Here is a 19,318-nt window from a genome sequence, read left to right on the forward strand (position 1 = left end):
GTCTTTTGGCACTCTGACTTTGGTTAAAGACTGTAGTTCAGTTATTGAATTGTTAGAAGATTCAACTCTTAAGTTCCAATTGGCCGATGAGGTAGAAAGTTTCCCTGAAATTGAGTATATATATATATATATATATATATATATATATATATATATATATATATATATGTGTGTGTGTGTGTGTGTGTGTGCGTGTGTGTCTGAACAACTGTTTATTAAATTAAGAATCTGAGAATTTAAAGATGGTGTTTATACTGGTTGATTAACTAGGCAAAAAGCTGGATAAGAGATATTTTCATCAGAGTTTTTTTACAAGGAGAAAAAGTGGGATTTTTTATGTTTTAAATAACTGTGGTCACAGGACATTTTACAAGCAAGAACCTAAGAATAGTCTATAAGTATTCTAAATTTCTTTGCAGTGTAGTTCTTTTCTGTGTGTGTAGAATCTGAGCTAGTCGTACAAAGAAGCTGAGAGAACTGATAACGAAGACCAGCTCTGTGCTTCAGACAACCTCGGAGCCCCCAGAGCTGATAGTAAAAGGGAGAACCCTGCCGAAGCTTCTTAGTATAATGTACAACATGGCAATCTTTTATGCTACATGGTGATAATACGAGAGAGTGTTTACAGTCAGGGATTGTCCTTCGCATATCTACAGGAATTTGAGTGATTAATGTCCACAATTTTGCCTTGTTCATCTCATTTTGTTGTATTTATTGTGGAATGTCCTTTTTTTGTTTTAACCATGTGTTTAATTTTCTCTCTTGGTATGTTTTTTTTTTTTCAATAATTTAAACTGAAAAAAATATCTTAAAAAATATTTTTAAGATACCTTTAAATTTTATCATCTTTCCATGTAAACATGCTGCAGATCATTGGTATGTCCACCTTATTTTCGGAAACCTTATATTGCAAGAATAAAAACTAATCTTAAATAACACAATGCAGCTTTCGAAAAAAGAAGACATTTTCCAAATATATAGGCTATGCAATAATGACTGAAAACCTCTGTCACCTTTGTAACATGACAATACAACAGGATAAATAGCCGTGGGGGTTTCCTACCTTTTGCTCATTCTTTGGAAATGCAAATGACCTTTTCAGTTGGTAAGGTGGCATCTCAACAGATAATAGTATTATAGAAAGTTAATTTGAGTCAGTAATTCAACTAAAAATTTGCATACACACACACACACACACACACATACATATATATTATTTATATATATTAAATAATATATATATATATACACACACACACACACACACACACACACACACACACACACGTGTATATATATATATATATATATATATATATATATATATATATATATATATATATATATATATATATATATATATATATATATATATATATATATATATATATATACATACATGCCTCTCCTTAACCCAGCCAAGATGCTTCTGATGATGTCAGAAATAGTTTTTCAAAATGGTCCATTAACCCATGTACGGATATGTTTTTGTGCATTTGACCGGTTTTGCAAATATGGTTGTAACCAATCAGAGTGAAGGCAACTTCACAGAGCTGCATATCATTACTGCAGCCAACCTTATTACTGAGGAGGGACATTTGGCCTGACAAAACAACAAGTTGACGTAATTCTTTTAATTAAATTCTTTGGAGAATTTTTATATGCAGCAATATCAACTACATGAAATGGTTTATACTGTGATGTCATGACACCTTTAAGCTTAAAAACAGACTAATGAAGAGTGCAAAGTTTTAAGCACTCTTGAAAAGTTTTGCTTAAAAAAACATTTTTAGACTAATCTACATCTGTGCTATTGTTCACTGATAGGATTAATAGAAAATTACATTGTGACAAACTTTTGAAATAACTAATTAAGGCATTGACCTTGTAAATGATCGCTTTTAAAGACAAAAATATAGCTTACAGAAAATGTCACTTTCAACAGTGTTTGCTGTAAATAGCCTCTTTTTTGTTTTTTGTTAATTTTGGCACATCAGAGTGAAACATTACACTGTCCTCTTTCCTGCCGACCTCCTGTCTAGACCAGGGCAAGCTACCCATCACGACCAAGGTCCTAGTTCTGTCCTTTCCATTATTACCCCTCGTGGCCAACATGAATATATTTATGTTTGTGAACCAGTGTGTATGCAAGAGTGGGTTGTCATCACTCCTTCCCCCATCTGACGGTTTTGGGTTAAACAATGTTATTATTAAGGCCTTTGCAGAACCTCTTCCTGCCCTCTTACAGTGACATCCTTCTAGGCGATAAATCAAGTGCCTAAGCCTTGTAAATCACATCGGAAAACAGGGTATTTCATAGACTAGATGTGTGGGTGCGTGTCAACAACATCTGTGCTCTCAGACTCAAATGAGGATGATAATGCAGCTGTGCGGCTGCAAAGAAGGAGATATAATCTTTTCAAGCAAAGGGGACAATACAAATGACACATACTAAGCAAAATAAAATAAATATTTAGTTTTGATTTAAATGTATGATAATACTACAGTGCAAATTCCTCTTTATTTCTTTCACATATTAACATGTTCAAACAGGTAACGTCATACAATTTTCTTGAATTTTTTTTATTGATAGACAAACTGAAAAATTCTGATGTGGAAGATAAATAATGCATAGTTTTCAAGAATTTGTACAAACAAAAATGTGAAACGTGTACCACTGATATTTATTCCCTCCATGTACTCCTATTTGACTAAACAACACCCAGTGCAACCAACTTCCTTCATCCATCCATCCATTGTCTTCCGCTTTTCCGGGGTCGGGTCGCGGGGGTAGCAGCTTCGGTAGGGAGGCCCAGACGTCCCTCTCCTCAGCCACTTGGGCCAGCTCCTCCGGGGGAACCCCAAGGCGTTCCCAGGCCAGCCGAGACACATAGTCCCTCCAGCGTGTCCTAGGTCTCCCTCTGGGCCTCCTGCCGGTGGGACGTGCCCAGAACACCTCACCAGGGAGGCGTCCAGGAGGCATCCTTACCAGATGCCTGAGCCACCTCAACTGGCTCCTCTCAACGTGGAGGAGCAGCGGCTCTACTCTCTTCCCTGGATGACTGAGCTCCTCACCCTATCTTTAAGGGAGAGCCCAGACACACTACGGAGAAAACTCATCCACGAATAGCAGAGACGCAATCATAAGGCCACCAAAATGGGTCAGACTTACTGCCAGCAATGCGGACCAGACTCTGACACCGGTCATACAGAGACCTGACAGCCCTTATTAAAAGGCCCGGTACTCCATACTACCGGAGTACCCCCCACAGGATCCCTCGAGGGACACGTTTGAATGTCTTCTCCAGAGCCACAAAGCACATGTAGACTGGTTGGGCAAACTACCACGACCCCTCCAGGATCCTGCTGAGGGTGTAGAGCTGATCCAGTGTTCCACGGCCAGGACGAAAACCACACTGCTCTTTCTGAATCTGAGATTCGACTATCCGACTGACCCTCCTTTCCAGAACCCCGGAATAGACCTTACCAGGGAGGCTTAAGAGTGTGATTCCTCTGTAGTTGGAACACACCCTCCAACTAGCCTGACATTATTGCTAGCTGTTCGCACAGCAGGTGAGAGCCATTGCACACCAGACAAGAAGCCAGAAATACAGCAGTACAACGTGTCATCTAGTGACGCTTTCACTTAACTGCCACTCCAGCCTCACCACTCACTTTTCTCCAGGCTTACTTCTGGAACTGTTTCGTTTGTAATAATTGGTTGAGTTATACAACTCAGGCCGACCGCTGACCGCCACTATCAGCTGGTCTTCCACGTTGAATGAAAACAGGTTTGTCTCCGCCGCAGTTCTCAGTCCCACATTAAAGCCACATCCAGTTCCTGATTGGTTGTCTTGTTGTGACAACACAAAAGTTAAATTTTTTCAACTCCAACAACTGTCGCTTTGCATCCCTCGCAGGTGTCATGCTTTTCTGGCTTCTCTTTAATTGCCATAATCACGCGTTTTGCGTTATTAGAATTGCCTCAGTGGTCTCGCTTGGCTTCGCTTTGCGACACATTGCTCTCATGTTGCACCTGTGCTTAGGGATATCATGTAAATCTATTGCTCGGCCTGACACATTCGGGCTCAATGTTAACACACCTTAACACAAATGTACACACAAAATAACAAAAGGACAAATAAAAATGTTCGGAAACCATCACCATAAAAAGGATTCAATGAATGTTATAAGACAGGGAGGCTCTTTCAGTCAGAGAATCAAAGTTCATCTTAAATAATTTCGAATGAGATCAAATTAGCTTAACTAATTTAGAACAACGGGCATGTGTTCAATACATTCACAATGCAACACTGAGTTAAAACATAATTTAAGTAAATAGCATCTTATAGAATGATTTGCTGAATAAAAAAAAAACAATAACCTTTAGGATACTTGATTTTTAATTAACATAATTATTTCTCCAGAAATAATTAGATTTAAATTGGTAACTTAAGATGGTAGAGGGCACTGTAAGGGGATGATGGCCGAAGTTATGTTGTGAGCGTATCCGGGTCACAAGGCCGTTAGCTTAATAGTTTTCTCTTACGTTTCACTAAAAAACTTATATCGACATTAATGTGTCATATTTTGTATTTTATTTTGTACTTGTTCTTATGTTTATGCCTATAATTCTGTTTCTATCATGTCGATTTTATGTACAGCACTTTGGTCACCTCGTGTGTTGTAAAGGGCTATATAAATATAAGCTGATTGATTGGTTAGTGTTGCCTACTGATGTTGTACGAACGCTTGGGGCATTATTTGTCAAATTATTATAAATTTGACAAACAGATTAGCTCTGTTGTCAGCTTAAGCTTTTTTCAGCTCCGTCTTTTGGCCAAAGTCAAGTCCTTTCTTAGTCAGCAGGATCTCGAGAAGGCAATCCATGCTTTCATCAGTTCAAGACTGGACTACTGCAATGCCCTTTATGTTGGCCTCAGTCAGTCATCAATTTCTTGTCTCCAACTTGTACAGAATGCTGCTGCCCGATTTTTATCAAGCACGTCCAGACGCAAACACATTACCCCTGTGCTGTCGTCTCTCCACTGGCTTCCAGTCCGTTTTAGAATTGAGTTTAAACTCCTGCTGTTTGTTTTTAACGCCATTTATGGCTTGGCCCCCTCTCATTTGTCTGAGATTTTAACTTTTCGTAATAGTGGCAGAGCCTTGCGCTCCTCGGGTCAGCTTATGTTTGAGGTCCCTAAGTCAAGACTTAAACAGTGGGGCCATCGCTCTTTTGCCGTCGTTGCTCCCAGACTGTGGAACAAACTAACCCCTGACATCCGCACCACTGCTGATCTCAGCCTTTTTAAAACGAAGCTTAAGACCCACTTTTTTAAATTAGCATTTAATTCTGACCTGGGTAATACAGTCTCTTAGGTGTTCCTTCTTTTGTCTGCTCCGTTCTATGTATTTTTTAAATGGCTTTTAACGTCCAGCAGCACTGCACCACTACAGCACCTTTTTATTGTATCTGTATGTTTTGTATGTCTTACGTATTGTTTTATGGCTCTATTGTAAAGCACTTTGGGTACTGTTTGGCTATTGTAAAAGGGCTATACAAATAAACTTGATTGATTGAAACTTGATTGATTATCAGATGATTGCGGCATGAACAAAAACAAGTGTTATGTTTAAACAAACTATAATTATGTTTGAATCGAATTGAATGAAAAAGAATCGATTCTAAATCTTGAGAATCGGAATCGAATCGATTTCTTGAAATTTTAATCAATGCCCAGCCCTACTTCACACAGTCTCAGATCAGCTTTCCCACAACAGCTGAGAAACTTCACAGTCTGTTTCCGTGGCGGTTTCCTGCTTAAGTTTTGATATCTGATTTCACAGAAACACTGTACTTAGCTTTGGTTCCTGTCTGACACATGGTGGTGGCTCCACGGGAAGAGTGATATCTCTCCGCTGCTACCGTGGCAGGCAGCGGGATGTGCCAAATGTGTCTGATGTTACTGAGGTTAAATTTGATCTGAATGCAGACTCATTTTGTGTGTGACTTAATGACAATATTGAATCAATTACCATCCCCTGTAATGATCCCCAGATATTAATATTCAGACAATTTGTATAACTTTCTCCTGAAGCAAAAGCATCTGAATCAGGCTATTTTACAAAGAAGAATGGATAAAAATGTCACTATTTACATGTATAAAACTTTGCAAATACCCCAAAAGACAAGGTTCTACAAAGTAACAACTTGAGTGAATGAAAACAGAGACATGTCACATTTTTGTTTTATTTGTACAAACCTTGGAAAACAATTACAATTTGTGGATTATTTTTCCTTCAGATCTTGAAATATATTGTTTTTTTTGTATATACAATAAAATCCTGCTAAAATATATTTGTTTGTTTGTTTTTATGTTGCAACGGAACAAAGTCCAAGGGGGTGCGGAATACTTCTGTAAGACAATGCACCACAATTCACAAGAGTTTTAGCCTTGAGGCTGGCTTGCAGTCTGTGCTTTCTGTGCAGCTGCACACGGAAACCTGAAAATAAGCATGTTAGACTTACCAAAGATTAGTTTATGTGTGAAGCCAGATAGTGTGACAATTTCATCTCCCGGAGATAAAACTAGATAAATAATGCTCCCTGGAATAAACGGCTCCTGTGCTGAAGGGATGGCTCATTTTGTGACTATTTGTGATTGTATTGACACCCCCTGCTGGGCTGAAGACATCACTACCACACTTAGAGCAAGCTCACTGCAAGTGACAATATCCCACATCCAATCCCACGCCTAGGCAGGATGCAATAAGCTGAAGTAAATGAAACACTAAAATAAGAGCAGATACCTCCTCTACTACAATATCACAACAAGCAAACACATGTATGGGCACATACAATACAGCAAAGCAAAAAACTATTGTGCCGCACTGAGTTTGACTGTACACCAAGTCTGTAGAGAATACTCCATAGGGGTGTGTGTGTGTGTGTGTGTGTGTGTGTGTGTGTGTGTGTGTGTGTGTGTGTGTGTGTGTGTGTGTGTGCGCGTGCGCGTGTGTGCGTGTGCATATGGCAAAGTCAAGATATAGAGATGAATCTTTTCCAAGTCAGTCACAGCTAAGGAGAGTGAGAAATAAAAACCGTGCAGCTGCCGGAGACACAGAAGACACAAAAAAAGAGCCATTGTTGCCCACAGCAAAACAATGCAGCTTGAGCTATGAGGGGGAAAAACATTAGGATCAATAGAGAATTGCAATTAGCTCACATTGGCAGGAGCACTGCCAGATTAGACACAGGATGTCGATTCCATTTCCTGCTCTATCAGGTCCTTCAACCTGCTCGGATCATTGTATAATTGAAACAATTCGCATAAAACTTGGTATGATAATGTAGTGTGAAGGCCACAGTAAGTGAAATATGGATGACAAAAACTACACAGAAGTGGAAAAGGCTGAGCTGTCTCAAAAAACAAATTAAAAAAAAAAACACAAAGAAAAAAGTTACACAAGTACACTCGGCGTGTGATAAGTATTGTACACATTCTAATATTAAAAAATCAAAACACTGCAACTGTGAGCGACCTAGCGCGAAAAAACAGCGCGCTTTAGCTGTTCTTTCACAACATACTGGAGATTATGTTCTGCTTCATATATTTCCATCAAAGAAGGTTTAGTTTATGCTGTGAAACAGTTTTTGCATAACTTCACCATAAGCAATACTTAAATAGTGAAAAATACAAAATATGCTTGCAAAAGAACACCTTACTGTTTTATCTGCAGAGGGGTGTGTATTTTTACTCGACTGTAAATAGTCCTGACAAAATGTAAACCATCTGACATGCCAATTAAGATGCCTACCTTTAACTACGCCCTGGCCTTGCAGTATATCCCTCGATATCTGCACGGAGTAGAAGCTTTGCGAGAAGCCAGGTCGACAGGGATCTGGGGAGGTGTGCTCCCCATTAGTCCTCTGGGAAGACAAAAACAAAATATAGTTTAAGACATCAACAAACATAGATTACATTGATTCCTTTTTTGTCCATTGGCCATGTGCCTGGGGGGGGGGGGGGGGATCTGCTAATAAAGCAAGAGTGAACAGAAATATAATCAGGAAGTTTATGAACTAGGTTTTTTTTTCTTGCTTCTGTGGGGGTACACGCGCTGCTGATTAAACAGTCCCTTTGTCTGTAGCATGCGATATAATTTGCTGTTTTACTTTGTTCCTTAAAGTAACCAGTAAAGAGAACAGTTAACGTTGCATAGATCCGGCTTTTCCTGGCAGATGTTGATCTTTCTTTGGGGTGTTTTTTTCCGAATCCTGATTTATACTAATTCCTTTTTTTTTTTTTACTCTGAAGGCTTTAACATATAAAATATGAAACCAACTTGCTGTACATTCTTTGATAGAGGTAGTAGCTTTGAATCCAACAGAAAACAGGTGGATTACAAAATTATTTCCATTTATCTGATTTTCTTTTAACCCAAAATATCAATAAAAACGCTGTTGGCTGGTACATTTATGCACCAAAAATGGCAGGAGTTCTTAGTTTCAACTCCTTTAATTATAGGCAAAAAGAAAACACAAATTACATTTTTTACACAGATTATAGTCAATCAAGTGAAAATGTATCTATTTTTTTTTTTTATATCTCTGGCACAATGGTGCATTTCTGGTTTAGGTGTTATATGGTTAAGTGAGACAGATATGCACAGCAGAGCAAGCAGCATGAATGCTCAGCATTTACTTCCCTTATACTGTTGGTGTTATTCTAGTCCAGGGGTTAAACTGCGCTCTGCAAGAGTCTATTTAAGTGTGTGCACTAATCAAACTGTCCGCACACAAGTTAGCACTAGAGATGTTGCTCAGTGATGGTTAAAATTAATAATCTAACATAATAATGCAGCCGTGTCCAAAAATAAATAAATAAAAACACATGCGACCAAACGTGCCTGCAAACAATACTAAAAGCTTTTTTAGGTGCATATTCAAAAACTGTGTAGCACGGGAGTTTCTAATTTTGACTTCAAATAATGGAAGCATAACAGATACTGAGTTATAATCTAAATAGTAAGTAACACGGATGAAACTGCAGTAGAGAGGGAAATAGGGAGCGAAGTCAGGGAAAGCCCATCGGCACATACTTCATTTAGGGTTTATTGATCAAATAAGAAGAAACAAACTTCTAAGTATAACTTTATACACGAGATTGCATTGAGAGGGAAGGTGCGGCTAAATCTAAAACGCATAGGATGACCAAATTAATTTTGATGAAAAAGGCATCCTGGTAAAAAGGCGGTGCGTAATTTAACTTGTGTGGTGTAGTGCTTCCTAGCGTCTAAATGGCTCCGATTCAGAGGGAAAAGCGTGCCAGAACAAACGGGACCGACTTGTTAGGTCTCGCTTTTTTTGTTGTTATATGTTGGAAATCCATTAGGGAACCAATTAGCGTAGCCTACTTGTAGGAAAATAAGGAGCAACGCGACTGGTGTTGCAGCAACACACCGCCGCGACTCTGCCTGCGTGACTTTCTTGTTATTTAGCCCAAGGTTTATAAAACAAAAGAGAGAATTCTCACCCAAAACGTATCAAAAAGAAGAGCTGCTGTCAGGACCACTACGAAGTCGGACCGCATTGTTGGCGAGTAAAAACGAATCAAAGCTGCCAGGACAATGAACCGGAGGATAAAAAAGAAGAAAGAGGGTCGTTCCTGGTTCTTCTTCGGTGATTGATTAATTTCCTCCCCCACTCTGGTCAGACTGTTCGCTACGTCCCAACCTGCGCTCCGTGAGTGTGTGCTGCAGCTCTGTCCCGAGTTTTCCCCGGCTCTTCTCGTCTGCAGGTGAGCGCTCCGCTCAGCATCAAGGCGCAGCCAGCGTCATTCACTTCAACCCCTCCTATCAGCCACCCGGTGCACACACGCACTTAAAGACACACTCGTTGCGGCTCTGGCAACTTTTCACTGGGGCTCGGAGTGAGACGGGGGATGCGCGTATTTAAAAAAGTAAAAATAAAAGAAGTCTGATGGCCAAATTGAAGCCAGAAAAGCGGTTTGTGTTCAGTGGCGCCACCAAAACACCCATTCCCACCCACCAGACAGGTTTAGACGCATATTTGTAATAGATGGGAACTGACAGGATTCCATAGCTGCAACATTTATTTATTTATTTATTTATTTATTTATTTATCGTTTGTATTCGTCTTTGATTTTTTCTGCTTTGTAGCTTTGTCTACTGCCAGCGTCAGCTTAGACTTCTGCACCTCCAGGACCTGCTGATCAGCTGACTTGAGCCCTCTAGTAGGAGAAAATGGGTGAAACAGCTCACATAGATAAGTCAGGACAAAGACCATGTACAATTTTAGAAACAAATAAAATAATCTTAAAATCAACTAAATGCACAGACAGCCAGTGGGGGCAAGCCAGGCAGGGTGAGGGTGTTTAGCTCCCCCACTCCAGTTAGAAGCCAAAGAGCATCTGCGACCAACTGTAGACGTTTTAGGGCAGGGGTCACCAACCGTTGAGAGCTACTTCATCAGTACTGTCATACGAAGGGCTACCTGTACTGACCTTTGAACTAGAAGAGTCAGATGTCACCTTATTTTCATGTAGTATAAACATATTTTTAATGCATTTATCATTTTGAATCTATGTAAATACAAGTCTGATTAAAAAGGAAGAGCAACTAATTAAAATAAAATTTTAGATGCAGTTTACTGGAGGGTTGTTCTATATCTTAAACAGGCTTAAGGGCACCACATATGGTCCTTGGGGCCTACCTGGTGCCCGCAGGCACCATGTTGGTGTCCCCTGTTTTAGGGAGAACTGGCTGATTCCAAGGTAAAGAGCTTTACACTAGTCAAGCTGGAATGTAATACAGGCTTTAAATTGCTGTTTCAAGGTTTTGTTTTGACACAATGGGCATTACTTTAGCCAGTTGCCTTAGCGTAGGGGTGTCCAAACGTTTCGGCCTGGGGGCCGAAACTGTCAAGTCAAAAGTACCTAAGGGACAAACAATGAATAATAAAAACAACCAAAAAAGTAGTGAATTATTTTACCTGCTCTACAAAATAGGATAATTTTAAACAAACAAGTTAGTCAGATTTTTTATAGGAAACGAATGTGTAAACCATCGTGAATCCAGAATAAAAAATAAAAAAAAGCTTTTGCTCATTTGTCATATTAAAGGATCGTCATCCAGAATGCCTGGGTTTGAATGAAAAAAATATTTATACATTTTTAGTCTAGCAATATATGAGTAGGATTTGGGTCAGTATTTCTTAGAAAAAGACTCCTGTATTTATCCAAGTTTAATAAATGAGTTCAAAGCAGATTTTAATGCACAAAAGTCTGCATTTGAGTAAGCCATTTGATATGTGGTCCTAATTGCAGTACTATGAGACAATGTCCGAAGAATAGTTATTAAAAGATGAATACTTTGTATTGTACTTAGCATTTTCAACTGTAAGATTTTAACATGTCTGTAATAATTTTTCCCTAATTTAAAATAAAAGGTTTCCATCTCTATCAGGTACTTGTGCTGATGGGCCAGATCACAGGAGCTTCACACCTATATTCCCTCTCAGTTGGAAACGTGGATGTTTTACATTTACTCTGGGTCGACAGGAGAGTAGTAAGAAGAGATGAAGGAGTCTGGCTGTGTTTACCAATGATAGATAGTGCTACTCTGGCCATTTAACTATCAAAGACATGCATTGTAGTGAGGACATTGAACTGCTAGCTGTTAGCAAGAGCACATACTGTGCTACAATAAAGGTGTGAGTATGGACAACACTGGTTATTGTACAAGAAGGAACTGTGTGCTGTGCAGAAAGAACTGAGGCGGGAGATCAGGGATATAAAACATTTATAGGAAGAAGCTGGAAGACCAGTTGCAGTAAAACAACATCAGTTGGGTTTAGGAAAGAAACCAAACTCCTAGGATGTAGGAGATTTATGGTGGGTGTATGATCTGAATAGGTTTTCTAATGGGATTGATCAGGCACTCACTGTCCTATCTCTTTCAACAAGAGAGCTGTAGAAGACCATGGTTCTTGTCAATACAAGAACCATGTTCAATTCATGAACATGGTTCATGTATTCATGAACCATGTTCAATATAAACATGTTCAATACATGTTCAATATAAACCTGAAGCTAGGGAAAGTACTACAACAATGGAAGACCTCCTATGTGATACCGGTTCCAAAGACAACAAATTCAAATGACCTCCGCAGCTCGTAGCACTTACCTTCCATCTGATGAACAGCACAGAAGCACACATTGATCCACTAATCCTTTCTATGTTATATGGTAATGACAAATGATCCCCCCCTCCCTTGGACGGTGTCACAGCTAACATAATGCCAGACAAGGTGTACCTACTATGAAGAGAAAATGAAAGACGGAGAGGACAAAAGGTTAAAAGTTGAAATAATAAACAATGCAAATTGGAGAACAGTAGGAGAACTCGGCAGAGTGAGAAAATAGATCTTGATGTCTCCCAGTAGCCTAAGCCTATAGCAGCATAACTTTAGCGATAGCTCAGGATAACCTAAGCCACTCTAACTATAAGCTTTGTCAAAAAAAAATTAAGCCTACTCTCAAAAGTAGACACAGTGTCTGCCACACGGACCAAAACTGGGAGTTGGTTCCACAGAAGAGGAGCCTGATAACTAAAGGATCTGCCTCCCATTCTACTTTTAGAGACTCTAGGAACCACCAATAGACCTGCACTCTGAGAGCAAAGTGCTCTGTTTGGAACATATAGGGTAATAACATCTGTTATATATGATGGTGCTAGATTATTAAGGCCTTTATGTGTTAGAAGGATAATTTTAAACTAATGAAGGGAAAGTAAAATTGGAGAAATTTAATGTCTATCTTTGATTTTTGGCAATATTCCAGAGGTGAAAAAAGGAAACCTTGGAAATCTGATTAATATGGGATTTAAATTACATGCCTTGGTCAAAAATAACACCAATATTTTTTACTTTATTGCCAGAGGTCAATTTAATGCGATCCAGATTAGTTGATTGATTAATAAGTTTATTTTTTAATGAACCCGTGCAACCATTAGCATGTTGAAGATAGTTATTGAGTCTGTTGTGAGCGGCAAAGATTTTAAAGTCTAACAGCAGTTTGGAGGAATGACCTGCGGAAGCACTCGTTAGAGCATTTGGGATGCAGTAGTCTATCACTGAAATAGCTCTCCAGCTCTGCAACAGTTCCATGCATGGGGTGGGAGATATTGTTATTCAATTCACATAGCAGTTTAAAAAGCAGCCTCGCTTTGTGATGGATAATACCGTCATCTATTTCCTGCACCAAGCTCTGACCCACCTGGAGAATCCTGGAAGCATTGTGAAGATCATGTTATTTGATTTCTCCAGTGAATTTCTTACCACCCAGCATGGACTTCTGAGGAACTACTTGAAGCTGTCAGGAGTGGACTACCGCCTGTCCCAGTGGATACTGGGCTATCTCACTGGCTTCCCACAGTATGTGAGAACACCTGAACAATAAACTGGACAGGAGCAACAACACTCATCCGTTTTACATGAAGGGTGTGAGCAGACTCTACCAGTGGAAGAAAATACGGTCCTTTTGAGTGCCTTGGGTGCTCCTGAACACCTTATTTTACCCTGTCGTGACATAAGCCATTTTCTACGGTGTTGTTTTATTAGAGCAACAACATATCTACAGCTGAGAGGAAGCAGTTATATAAGCTCATCAGGAAGGCCAGGTCTGTCGTAGGAAGCGTCCTTGACCTAGTGCAGGTGGTGGGAGACAGAAAGACACTGGCATAAATGTCACTTTCAGATAATATCTCCCACCTCATGCAAGAAGCTGTTTTAGAACTGAAGAACTCCTTCATGGACAGACTGCTGCACCCCAAGTGCACAAAAGAGAGTTATCCTAGAACCTTCCTCACAGCTGTTAGACTTTATACCCATCAGTGATCTCAACAAATGCAACACGTGTTTTACATCCCCTTTTATCTCCTACGCATTTCTTTAAATATGAGTATGATGTTTTTGATAACTGTAAATTATATATTTTTAATGTTGTGCACTTCTCATTACTATACAGTCTCTTATTCTTATTTTTTGTATTTTTTATATATATATTTTTTTACCTTTTATGTGTCTGTGCATGCTTCCAATTTGCCTTTCACTTTGCTGATTGTATATGTGAATTTCCCCACGGAGGGACAATAAAGAATTTTTCTATTCTATTTTTTTAAAAGGACTGAAATATCTCTCTTTTAAAAAGAGTTTTTTTTAATTTAAGTTTTCTTTTTTTTATACATTGCTGCAGCGACTGGAAAAAAGAGCACCAGAAAACAACTAACCTTTCATAACAAATAAATACTCAGTAGTGCCAAAGTCAACATTATATGCATTTTTTATATATTTACTTTGTAAGGCTCAAAATAAGCATGATATTAAACTTCAAGGCAGATACTAATTTGAGAAATATTAGCAGCTAACTGTTAGCAGGAATGGTATTCTGGCATTTTTTATAATTTCTATTGGTTGTTTTTGTCATGATGCAGCCTGAAGGCTGCATACTGAACATTTCTTGCTCCTACCCCGGTGCAGCCCTGATTGGGAACACCTGTCAGGCTGCAATCAACCTTAGACTCATTCCACCTGCTCACACCTCTATAAGAACTCACTTCAGTTTGTCCATAGTCACCGGTTTGTCTCCAGTCCTCTGAACATCATGCCTGGTCCTGGTCCTGGTCCTGGTCGCCAGTTCCTGTACCCCCTGCAACCTCTGTCTGGCAGAGCTTGGTGCAGGAGCTGGCAGGACTCTGGCTTCGTTCTCCCCGGGGTCGCTGTTGCGACGCCCGCCTCTGGTTCGTCTCGCCTGGGTCGTTGTTCTGCGACGCCTCGCTTCTGGTTCGTCTCGCCTGGGTCGCTATACTAAGACGTCTCGCCGGGATCGCTGTTCACGATGCCCCGCCTCTGGTTTGTGTCCCCGGGGTCGCTGTTGCGACGCCCGCCTCTGGTTTGTCTGGTTCCGGCGCTCTCAAGGGTTCTGCGCTTACAGAGGGTCCTGCGCCCATGGGTTCCGTCGCCTTCCCCTCGTCCACTTGGTCCCTGCGCCGATAAGGGATCCTACGCTCCTGAGTTTCTGCACCTGTGAGGTTCCTGCGCCCGATTGGTTCCAGCTTTTGTTTTGTTTTTGCCCGCCATCCGGACACCTCCCTCCACCCACCCAGGCAAGGAGGCTATTGTTCGTCTGGAAGCCGACCTTGAGGGGGTGGGGGGGTAATGTCAAGATGCAGCCTGAAGGCTGCATACTGAACATTTCTTGCTCCTTCCCCAGTGCAGCCCTGATTGGGAACACCTGTCAGGCTGCAATCAACCTTGGACTCATTCCACCTGCTCACACCTCTATAAGAACTCACCTTAGTTTGTCCATAGCTGTCCATAGCTGTGTGTGTGCTGTGTTCTGGGTCCATCCAAATCATGACAGTTTTATACAAACATTTCTTCAAAGCACATTGAGTTTATGATTATTGTATAGATATGTAACCCAAACCGCAGTCTTCCTGGTGAATGTGTAAGATACTATTTCTATATTAAACATAATTTTGGGTTATTACATTTTGTCTCCTAAAGAACCTTAAGCCCTAATCATCAAAAATTAAACACAAACTAATCTTACAGTATGTGTTGTAAATCTATATAATATGAAACTTTTAGTTTTTAAGTTGAACTGCTAAAATAAATCTGAATTTATGTGGGTGCACTTTTACATGTCTCTATTTATTGGCATGTCTGTGATAACCCGGCAAGCCATATTGGTAATGTGTAGCACTTCGGGTTTAGTTCTACACATTATCAATCTGGGACTGCTCCCATCAAATCCGTTCAGGTACATGGGGGACATTTAGCAGAACTTTCCGAATGGATTAGGTAAAGTGACACCTAGTGCCCATCTACCAAAGTTTGGTCTTAGCCAATCACGGTATCAAATGAAAATGTAAGCAGAAGGAGCCACAAGAAACCACAAGTTACGCTGGTCAAGGCAGTTTGCTGTTGTTCTTTCAAAGACGTTTTTGTGGATTCTAACACAACAGATGTGATAGCAGAAGCTACGTGTGCACCCTCCTACGCTGCTAATTATTTTGGTCCAGCTGTGGGCTCTTTTGTCACAGCTGTATGTCCCTCCTTAAACCATAATACTGCAACGTGAATGGCAGACTCATTTTGAGTCAGTTCTCGAACGGTTGAGGCTGGAGTGGGAGGAGATGGATTGTTGTGTGTTTGTGAATACACACATACCGCAAGAATTCAGCTTGCAGGCAAGGTTATTTCTGTGGAGCCCATTTAATCAACCACAGTCTATACAGTACGACCCTCTGATTACGCAGACATATAAATAAGGTATGCACTGAAAACTATTTCAAGGTTTAGGTTTCAAAATGAAACAATTTCATTTTCTAGTATTTCCTATGCCATACTCATTGATCAATGATCGTCTACCAAACACTGCTGAATATGTGTGGAGTCCAGACGTGTGTTTTTCATTTCAATTAGTTTTAGCCTATAAAAGCACAAACATCATTTGATATTTGCTTGGTACAGAGACAGGATTTAAATAAGACGGCAAAATCTGCTTTTGGCTACAACTTGCAGTGGACACAACTCACCTTTCGGGTAAACAGGATTATAAGCTTCAGTGCAAAATGACATATAAGATAAATGTAGCCTATTAAGTAAGATTAATCATTCAATCCTGCTGTATTCAGCAATACTTTTTCCTGATTACCTTCAAAACCTCTGAAGCTTCTGCAGTGTAAAGTAGGTGTACAGTTTTCAACCTCCACAAGTCATCGATATCTTCTTTTTAAGAGGGGAATGAAGGAGGTCACGAAACGTTTTGGAGAGATTAAATACATCTGTGATGAAAGTATTTATACTCACTTAAAAGACAAGTTTGTGGAATTTGATTACTTCAGCCTGTTTTCCATCCATGTCATGGAGTCATGCTCAACAAGTTGTTTTTTTCTGCCTCTGCCTCTCACCCATTAACCACTGGAGATTAGGGCCAGTTCCCCACTGCCCTTTAATGATTTAGCGGGTAGAAAAACTGGAAGGATGGATGGATGCAAAGACCTTGCCTATGTTGAAACATATGACTCACTTACCTGATCTTTAATCTTTAATAAATCTAACAACATTCCAAAAGGGATACAAAAAGAGACGGTGTAACACTGTCAGTTCATCAGGTTTTTTTAAAGAATACAAATGTCCCAAAAAAGCTGTGCTTAACTTCATTTCATCTTCCAGCAAATATCACAAATCAAAAAAGGATGACAAGGCCATACAAAAATGTTGAACCCATAAGAATACAAATCCTATTGACGAAACACAATTGAGCATTTTTTTTCTAGCCTTTTGAGTTGTTATATTAGCATCAAATGACCCTAATATTCGGACCTTTCCTATTGGTGTAATGGTTTTTATATCTGCTTAGTAAGACAGAGTTTTCTACTGCTAAAACCAGTATGAACTGATACTTTTCTAGGTAAAACTCGGCCAATTTTCTGACATGCAAAAATCTTACCTTGTTTTTTTATTCAAAGTTTTTATACTGTCAGAGATTAAATTTAGCATTTTTGCTCAGGGTCCTTTGTTACTCTTGATAAGGGCTGCAATGTTGGACACATGTTCTGGCTGGCAGGTCAGTAAAGATTATTTGGCTTTGGTGGTCCCAGGTCATTATCAAGGTTTGATTTAAGAAATTATACTTGAGGTGGGGGTCAGAGTGATGGGACGATAATCACTGAGGCAGGTAATGATTGATTTCTGGGGACAGGCACGATAACAGAGGATTCCAGACAGGCAGGAACTGTGGAGAGATGCAGAGAGAGGTTGAAGATGTTCAGAAAGACTCCTGCTGACTGATTTAAGCGTCCAGGCTGACATAATGTGTGGACCTTGTTGGTGTTTACCTTTTTCAGATGTTCAGGCTCCCTGCTGCTTGGAGAGTCGAAGCATGCAATGGATTGTTGCTGCTGAAGTGGTCCTCAATGCGCTCCTTGCACCTTTGCACCTTTTTTGAGTTCGCTTCTAGCCCTGCTGTAGGCCAGTCTGTCTCCAGATCTGAATGCTGCATCCTGGGCCTTCAACAGGGACCGCTAATCATCTGTATTGTCATTGCAACATACATTCCAATGCAATTTGTTTCTGCATTTAACCCATCCCCTTGGGGAGCAGTGGGCTGCCACTGTGCTGTGCCCAGAGAGCAATCTAGGGTTAAGGGTCTTGCACCTCGACGACTCAAGCACAATGCTCTAACCACTAGGACACCACTCCCCACTAACAAGGCAGAGGGATGTTTACAGCTTTAATCCTGACTCTGATAAATAAAACCATGAGGACAGGTTAACATCCGGAAGTGACAGTCCCAAACTCTCAGTTATTTCAACATATATGGATCAGCAAAGACCTGCTTCAGGATTGGTCAATTCTTCCCATGTTGTCTTTGTCATCACCATTAGCTTGGCTGGTTAAATGCAGAAGACAAATTTCATTGGAACGTATGTTGTAATGACAAATAAAGATTTATTCTCCTTCTTCTTCATCATGAAGTGATGCCTCATATTTTCAGCTGGTTTTAGATTTGGGCTTACAGGCAATTCTTAAGCAGTTAAATGTTAGAGCGACTGTAGTTTAGTGGGTAGAGCAATTGTCCTGCAATCAGAAGGCTGTGGGTTTAATTCCTGCTTCCCCCAGGGCAAGATACTTAAACCCAAATTTCCTACCACTGTGCTTATTGGTGTATGAATGTGAGTGTGATTCATAAATGTGGCAATGATGTAAACCACTTTGAGTGGTCAGCATGGCTGGAAAAGTGCTATAAAAATTCCATCCATTTACCAATTATATGATTCTCTCTAAATTACTCAAGTGTTGCTTTAGGTGAATCTCAGTCAGCTTGAAATATCCTCAATTAGCATAACTTCTTGTCCCTTTAATTTTGTTAATTTTCATAGGTTTTGACTCTTTTCAGTGGCTGTGGGATATGTTATTCTCACTGCAACGATATGGACTATTTAGGACCATTAAATGAAATCCAAGGAAATACATTTAAAACTGCAATTTTCATCAGTTTTTTTTTTTTAAGTTAACCATACAACTATATAAAGATCATTAAAAGCAACTTTTGTAAACAGCTGCTATCTACATGACAGATGTTAAATCCAACAATAACTTAGTAATAAATGAAAATGTATTCGTGCAGAAAACCTACTAATTATTATGGATCCAATGGTTGTGAAATTCCAGGAAATGTTGTTAAAGTATAAACCAAATTCCAGGTCTGGAAATGGTTAGGAA

The 19,318-nt window shown here is 39.8% G+C and overlaps 1 protein-coding gene across 3 annotated transcripts in view; it reads right to left on the reverse strand.

The window, feature by feature from the left end:
- Positions 1-9,870, reverse strand: part of LOC105932301 (cadherin-4) — a 421,667-nt gene extending 411,797 nt beyond the window's left edge. For 2 of the 3 annotated variants that reach the window (XM_036139614.1, XM_012871395.3), the window contains exons 1-2: positions 9,540-9,870; positions 7,822-7,933 (exon numbers count right to left, since the gene is read on the reverse strand). In XM_036139614.1, the coding sequence (XP_035995507.1) occupies positions 7,822-7,933; positions 9,540-9,596 (169 nt within the window). In that variant the 5' untranslated portion in view covers positions 9,597-9,870. The remainder of the gene's footprint in view (positions 1-7,821; positions 7,934-9,539) is intronic. The other variant, XM_021320932.2, reaches the window with a different exon arrangement.
- Positions 9,871-19,318: the final 9,448 nt, after the last annotated feature.

This window comes from Fundulus heteroclitus, chromosome 1 (genome assembly GCF_011125445.2).
Source record: "Fundulus heteroclitus isolate FHET01 chromosome 1, MU-UCD_Fhet_4.1, whole genome shotgun sequence".
In the NCBI taxonomy this organism is placed as follows: Eukaryota; Metazoa; Chordata; class Actinopteri; order Cyprinodontiformes; family Fundulidae; genus Fundulus; species Fundulus heteroclitus.